At 40.6% G+C, this 7,987-nt stretch overlaps 1 protein-coding gene across 3 annotated transcripts; it reads right to left on the minus strand.

Moving 5' to 3' along the window:
* Nucleotides 1-3,765: 3,765 nt before the first annotated feature.
* Nucleotides 3,766-6,006, minus strand: BEX5 (brain expressed X-linked 5). Of its 3 annotated transcripts, none has more exons than XM_004777117.3 (3): nucleotides 5,806-6,006; nucleotides 4,629-4,695; nucleotides 3,766-4,347 (listed from the first exon to the last, which is right to left on the minus strand). In XM_004777117.3, exon 3 carries the CDS (start codon nucleotides 4,317-4,319, stop codon nucleotides 3,978-3,980), a length of 342 nt encoding a protein of 113 aa, XP_004777174.1. In that variant the 5' UTR covers nucleotides 4,320-4,347; nucleotides 4,629-4,695; nucleotides 5,806-6,006; the 3' UTR covers nucleotides 3,766-3,977. The 3 variants fall into 3 exon arrangements, with proteins under 3 accessions (XP_004777174.1, XP_004777175.1, XP_012903658.1); XM_004777118.3 differs by lacking the exon at nucleotides 5,806-6,006 and adding an exon at nucleotides 5,245-5,381; XM_013048204.2 differs by lacking the exon at nucleotides 5,806-6,006 and adding an exon at nucleotides 5,208-5,232.
* Between the last annotated feature and the right edge of the window lie 1,981 nt (nucleotides 6,007-7,987).

Here is a 7,987-nt window from a genome sequence, read left to right on the forward strand (position 1 = left end):
ATCATCTTAAGACATGTGAACCCTCCTCTTTAACTTTTATTTACAGTAGTGCTATATTTTGCATAAGGTTTAATATTTTTTACATAGTAAATATCAATTTTTCCCTTTATGGTTTCATCTTTTATTTTTCTAATGCTCAGATAGGCCTTCTCCTCTATTCTCTTTTCCTTGAATATAGACTAACTTATATTCTATTTTAGTATATTTTTTTGGTTTGCCCTTACTATAGTTGAGATACAAACGTATGCACAGGAAATTCTCAAACTCTAGTGTGCAACAGAATCTCCCGGGAGTTTGTTAACATTGCAGTTACCTAGGCACCATTAATAAAGAGTAGCCTTGGGTAACAGGCCAGGATTCTGTATTTTAAACAAGCTCCACATGTGATCCTGAAGCATTTGATACACTAACAAACTTGAAGGAACACTCACATATATTATTTTTTAAAGATTTTATTTATTTATCTGAGAGAGAGAGAGAGATGCACATAGAGGGAGGAGCAGAAGGAGAAACAGTCCCTGCTGAGCAGGGATCCTGATGCAGAACTTGATGCAGGGCTCCATTCCAGCACCCTGAGATCATGACCTGAGCCGAACGAAGGCAGAGGCTTAACCAACAGACACCCATGTGCCCTCACATATACTATTTTAAAAGGATCTCATGTATTGATTTTGGGGTATAATTCTTCCTCTTTGATATGTATTTCACGAGATCTATATGCTAGATAAGTTAAATGAATTGCTAAGGGTCACATAGTCAATCAGGGGTAGTGCAGAGAAAATAAACCAGAGATACTTAGGTCACAAATTATACTCAGTTGTTCTAAATTCTACATGTACATCAGAATCACTGTGAGTTTTTACAATGTAATGATCCCTTGGTCTCATTTCCAATGAGTCTGATTCAACTGATTGGGAGTGGATCCCGAGTTCCACTTCAAAATCTCAGGTAATTCAAACCTGCTGCCAAAGTTGAGAAAGACAGTTATCTCTTTAAAAAATGGAATACTATGCAGCCATCAAAAGAAATGAAATCTTGCCATTTGCGACAACATGGATGGAACTAGAGCGTATCATGCTTAGTGAAATAAGGCAAGCAGAGAAAGACAACTATCATATGATCTCCCTGATATAAGGAAGTGGTGATGCAACATGGGGGCTTAAGTGGTTAGGAGAAGAATAAATGAAACAAGATGGGATTGGGAGGGAGACAAACCATAAGTGACTCTTAATCTCACAAAACAAACTGAGGTTTGCTGGGGGGAGGGGGTTTGGGAGAAGGGGGTGGGATTATGGACATTGGGGAGGGTATGTGCTTTGGTGAGTGCTGTGAAGTGTGTAAACCTGGTGATTCACAGACCTGTACCCCTGGGGATAAAAATATATGTTTATAAAAAATAAAAAATTAAAAATTAAAAAAAAAAAGGGCACAGTCTAGTGGAAAAATAAAGCCTGACATATATGGGTTAATTAAGGTTGAAAGTATTTCTCAGAACAATGTATTATTTAAAATATAACCCATGAGAAATTACCCTAGTTACCAAGCATGCTTAGATATAGCCTTAAGAAAAACATGTACTGGCAACAGGCCTCTGGGGGAGAGGATGATATACTTCCTTAAAGCCGAGCAGCTGGGGATACCTGGCTGACTCAGGGAGGAATGCTGCTTGCTTCACTTCTTTTGTTATCTCCCCTACTCTAGAGATCACCTGTGGCTAATCTGAAGATCCCTTTGAATGTGCTTGCTCAGCTATGAATTTTATATTGCTTGACCAGACATATCCTGCTTTTTTCCTTGCATGTCTATAAGACTTATAATCAATGCATAACTCCTATTCATTCTTGTTTATCTACAAAGCATATGATTATGTATAGCCTTCTTTGGCTCCTTTGTTGATTACTGTCTAATTCCTAATAAATACGGGACTGAGGAGTTGTTCAGAGTGACAGCCTTTTCTACTGTCAACCCCTGCTTCCTCTCTCTTGCGGCTGACTCGTTTGTGCCTCATTCCTCTCCCATGCGCCGTCAGGAAGCGGCAAAGGCACTTAAAAAGAACTTTCATATATACATGAGGAGGGGAGTGCCCAAACCTGAACTAAAGCTGGGGGTCTTCACTTTATCTAAGTCCAGAGATGTCTGATGAACTTGCAGGATTTAGTGGGTGTGGAGTTAAACCTAGTTGTCTGAATTTTTAGCCAGTTCTTCAGGTGATTATGATGCAGTTGGTCTTTACAGCACATGTTGATAAAGACTGACTTATGTAACATTACAGTAGGTCCATGTGTTGAAATTGTTGTATAATGCTTTCTCTGTTGTGTTCCTTTTTCAATTGCAAGCTACAATCTGTAGGGAAAAAAAATTACTTGCCCATAAATGATCAGAGGCAAACCTGAGCCTGGATTGCAGGACTCTTGACTCAGCTATCCTTAACTGTTGTACCCTGCAACTTACCAGTCTCTATGCTATAAACCAAGGGTACCAGGACAAATTGGGCAATATATTTACCATGAAAGGCACAGTCTACTTAGGGACCACTGATTACTGGGTGATAGAAAATACTCTAAAACAAGGGTCCACCTACTAGGTCTCCAGTCTCAGCCAGTTTCCCAATGCTCTGTGATTTTAGGTTTATTGAGCACAGCAGAAATCAAAGCAAAGAGGAAAACTCCTTTGGATGGATGTAGGTTAGTATGAGTAGACTACTGGAGATTTTAGGGTTAGGATGTTATGGACATAAAGCCACCCCACACCTATGTATGTGCAGAATGAAACCTGTAGCAGTGTCTGCACAGAAAATGGAGAGTCAAGGAAATCAGCCATTTTCATCAGAGGATGGAAAGGTTGGTCCAATTTTGAACACATTATAATGAGTGTCACTCAGATTTATCTAGGGGAAGGGATAAGGAAGAAAGTCTGAGAAAAACCATAAAGGGCTATTTGGGTTCCTAAGCAGCACTAGGGAAGTACCCACCTGGATTAAGTATAACTGCAAAGAAGGAAAGGGCATTCTCCACATTTCTGAAAGGGCAAAATGGGAATTCAGACCACTGAATGTTCAAAAGAAATCAGTAGGTCTTTATCACTTTTGAGACTCCAGCACATCAGCAGTGGTGGGGACCAGTGGCATAGGTATAGAAAGGTGTTACCTAGGGGTGTCTGGGTAGCTCAGTCAATTAGGCATCTGACTTCAGCTCAGGTCATGATCTGGAGGTCCTGGGATGGAGCCCTGTATTTGGCTCTCCACTCAGCGAGGAGTCTGCTTGTCCCTCTGCCTCCCACACTTGTGCACATGCTTTCTCAAATAAAAGAATAAAATCTTTTTTTTTAAAGGTGTCACCCACTTGGCATTCAATTAGACTTGATGGTAGACTTACTTCATGGGCCCTTCTCTAAATATGAAGAGCACCTGAAGGGTACATCTGTTATCTTCATTTATAGATTAATAGGCTGACTGTAAAGAAATGTATCTGTAACAATGATGAGGTTTGTGCTTCTAAATAAGAGATCTTATTTTAAGAGGTAATATAATATTTATGTGTCTTTAAATTATGTCTCAAGTATTTATTTTCTCCATTCCCTTTATAAGCCAACTGGCAAGTTTTTGTCCTCTTACTTCTTTTCTGACACATATAATACATATGTACTCATTTTGGAAAAATGAGAAAAAAACAGGCAATCTAGAAAACTTGAAGAAAAGAAGAAAAAAACATTCTGATACATATATATAATAGGCATGCTTTTAAATGAGATAGTATATTTATAGACTGCTTTTTAAACTGCTTTATTACCTTCACAGTATGTAATAAACATCTTTCCATGCAAGTTGATGAAACTCCCCTGCTGACAAAAAAACTTCCAAAGTCAAAATGAAATTTTCAATCAGAAAAATGACAGAATACCACATGTTCACAGCAAAAGGTACATCAAGAAAATGCAACTTTGGGAAGCAGGGGGTTTATTATTATTAACCTCAGCATTCAAGGCATAAGGCAAAACTCATCATGATGGTCATGGTGAGGGGGATCACCTATAAGAATACGCAAACTGTACCTCAACTGAAGCTCCCTAATTTTCCTCCTTAGCTCTCTCATCTCCTCCATGAACCGTTCCATATCATCTGCATCTCCATCTATCATGTCAAGGTTATTAACAAGCCTATTGGGCATATCCTCTCTAACATCATGGGCAGGTGGGGCCCAGCCCGCTCTAATATTTCCTCCAGGCTCCTGGTCTTCACCACCTCCCAAAGGGTGGGCTTCGTTTTCATTCTGCACCAGAGCCTGCTCGTCTCCTTTGGTTTCCTGGGGGATATTTTCCATTTTGAGATTTTTTTCCTGCTTATGCTTCCTAGGAGATAAAAAGCAAGAAGAAGGGTGGAATGCTTTGTAACAACAGGATTCAGAGCTCTATCAGAAAAGGTTTTCCCATTTGAGCGACTTCTTGCGCCCTCTAGGGGACGCCCCACACCCAGCCTTCCTCCAAAGTCCACCATTTTCCCCGCAAATTTTTTTCTTAGGCCACTCCTCGAACCTCCTGCACTTAACTCGGGCAGGAAGGGCAGTTAGTCCTCCAGATTCCGTCTTAACCCCTTATAACCCTACACCAGAGGTTCCCAAGCAGCCCCCTACCTGCAGGGATCGGAAGCAGTCTTCCTCTCTTAGCTTTGAAATCTGCTGCACCAAACGACCTAAAGACCTGCAGACAGAAATGCGACAATAACCAGGACTGATCATTTGATTAAAAGACCAGTATCAGGGGCAAGCACCAGGTTCGTTGTTGATTCAGGCCTCCGTTAATCAAATTTTGCCACCTTCTCTTTCTCCTCCCTCCTGTATCACGGCTTCATTTCCTGCCCTTTGATGTACTAACCCCGCTCTCCAGAAATAGGCATTGTAATCAAAGATGATTATATCCAAACCAGTTTTACCTCTTCTTTAGCCCCTTAACCCCGTCTCATCCTTCCCGTCACCTAATTACCATTTCTCGAATGCAAATGGTCAAGTTGCTGGACGGGGGAGTCAAAACACCTTGCTGGATGGTGACGTGGTTTATTTATAAAAAAAATTCACTGCGGTTGAGACCCACTAGACTTTCTGGAATTCACCCTCCTTTTACTGCACCATTTTATGCACCAAAATGGACGAAGGGCGAAGTGTGGGCATTGCAAACCTGGACCCGCTGAAGTCTCAGCGCTTTGTCTTGCTTACCCCCAGGTCTGCAAGCGGCGCCTACGCTCACACTGACCTGCAGCGGTCAGAAAGAGTTTCTTGCTCCCCGCTGTATCTCAGTCAAAAAGCTTCCGCTCCATGCGTCCTCCGCAGAAGAAAGTGTTTCCCGCACCTAATCTCTGTTCTTGTCCTCTGCAGCAACCATCATCTCCGCCCCGCTCCCCTCCCGCCCCCGCCACCCCTGCCACAGTTTGCCGCAGCCCACCATTTCCGGCTCCAAAATGGACGGACGGTGGAGAAAAGATTCCAGAACCGAGGCCTAGACCCTCGGCGGAGTCCGCCATCTCCAGGGTCAACGGTTGCGACCCTCTCCCGTCGTCCTGGAAGAATCAGGCTGTCTCCTCGCTGTCCCCTTCTCGGACCCTTCCCTTCCAGATGACGGATCGCCCAGAACATCTCCACTCCTAGGACATCCTAACTGATACCCATTCCCAACCCTTGGCCCCTCTGGATCTCCTCCCACCAAGCCCTCCATTTTTTGAACCATATAAATGGGTACTGGGTAAGGGGTAGAGAGAATCCAGTCTTGAACCCGCTCTGGTTTTAACCCTCTGCCATCCAGTCAGCGCCCACTAACCTGCCGCGGATCGGGGTCAGCTTCTACGACTTCCTCCTTCTTCCCTGGGCTACAGGTTCGCCTGCCTTCAAAGCAATAGCGAGACAGCGCACAGCCACAAACGACTACCAGACTGCAACTAGGAGGAGACACGGATCCACGCGTCAGCTCTAGGTCTCGTAAGGGCCACGTCACTGTGAGCTCAGATACCCAATTATGGTTCCCACCTGCATTGCGGCAAGAGGGTGGGGGCGGAAGCGTGGGCGGAGCCATCTTTTTCTTCATCCCTGCCTTCTCGCCACTACAACCCATCCCTATTTTTTCCCTGTTTAGCAATCTTTAAGACCAAATGGATGAAATATTTTGTAGTGTATATTTGCCTTTCCCCTGATTTCTGCTGGAGCCTTTAAATAATTACTTCGTTATCTTCTAAACCATTAAATGCCCACTTCTCTCCCTTCCACTCCCCAGCAAGTAAAACCCAGAATTACCCGTTAACAGCGAGGCAAGGAATTCTGGAAAACACATAGAAAGTGACATTAAAAAAAAAAAAACAAAAAACTTTTACTTTATTTCCCTTTCAGGGTGGTTTTTGGTTTTTTGTGGGTTTTTTGTTTGTTTGTTTGTTTGTTTTGTTTTTGTTTGTTTTTTGGGAAAGGGTGATTATTTTCGTTTTGTTTTCCATTAGCATGCATTCCATTTTTGGTTGTTATAATTAAACAATACAATTATTTTCAGTTAAAAAATAGGATTTCGAGTTGTAAAATCTTGACAACCTCCAGATTCTCCTGCGGGTGGAATAGACCCTTCAACAGCGCCTCCTATTAAGGACTTTAAATTATAAACTTAAGCTGATGGTTCCCCTTTTAAAGGGTCTCTTGAGGTCTTTCCGTGAGGTGAAATGGTGAGTATATATACACATATATACAATATATCAGCTTTATTCCTGCTTCAAGAAATATACTACTCACATTTTACTCTCAATCAGTCCAAATATTTTCCTTTAAAATAAAGACAATACACACACATCCATTCCAATATTTATATGTACTTGGGCTATTTGTAATTTTCTCTATGACAAACAATGTTGACTGAACTTCTTTGTACATAGTTTTAAAAATACTAATATGTATTAAATTAAATTCCCAGGACTGTCACTGAAATGACTATGGATGCTTTTAATTGTCATGGAAATCAGCCTTGAAAAATATTGTCTCAATTTGGCATCTATAATATATGAGCATTCCTTTTTTTCTCTTGAGTATACCAACACTATTATCTGGTTTATTGTATTTTTACAATTTTGTTTGATTTTTGTTTCCTTTTTTCTTTTTTAAATAATTTTGTATTATGTTATGGCATTCATTTATTTTATTTGACTTGTGGTGAGCATAGCATAACATAAAGAGAAGTTGGATCATTATATTCCACATCTGAAATTAAAGTAACATTGTGTGTCAAGTATACTCAAGTAAAAAAAAAAAATTGCCATTAGGTAATGTTTTCTAAACCTGCTACATCCTAACAGATACTGAGATTATGATTCCTAGACTTTTCCCTGAAGATTCTTTTTCAATAAATTGGAGCCAGCTCTGGGACCCTGTATTTAAGTTCCATACACAATTCTTTTTTTAAAAGATTTATTTATTCATCTCAGAGTGAGATAGAGAGATGGCAAACATGCAGGGGTTGGGGGAGGGGCAGAGGGATAGGGAGAAAGAATCCCATGCAGATTGTCCACTGAGTGTGGAGCCTGAAGTGGGGGTCAATTCTATGACCCCGAGACCACCTGAGCTGAAATCAGATGCTCAACTGACTGAGCCCCCCAGGTGCCCCACAATTCTTAAAATCAGGTAGGTTTGGGAATCATGTCATAAGCAAAAAGAACCAAAACTAAATTTAAAAAACCTTCCATTATTATGTAAGTGTTTTTTTAAAGAACATTATAATGAAATAATTTCAAAGCCCCACAAGGCCTTCACTGTATTCCCTACTTGTTAACATTTTACTACATTTGCTTTATTATTTTCTCTCCACGTAGGACACATTATTTTTTTTTTTCTGAATCATTTGGTCAGTTGAAGACTAAACGATCATTTAAAATTCTTTAGTTCGATTAATTGCATATAAAATTTTCTTAAAAATTAGTTTTTGTTTGACTTTGGAAGTTTATTATTAAAATTTGAAATATATATAAACTTGT

The sequence above is a fragment of the Mustela putorius genome, unplaced genomic scaffold (genome assembly GCF_011764305.1).
Source record: "Mustela putorius furo isolate JIRA1106 unplaced genomic scaffold, ASM1176430v1.1 tig00000842_pilon_pilon_pilon, whole genome shotgun sequence".
Classification (NCBI taxonomy): Eukaryota; Metazoa; Chordata; class Mammalia; order Carnivora; family Mustelidae; genus Mustela; species Mustela putorius.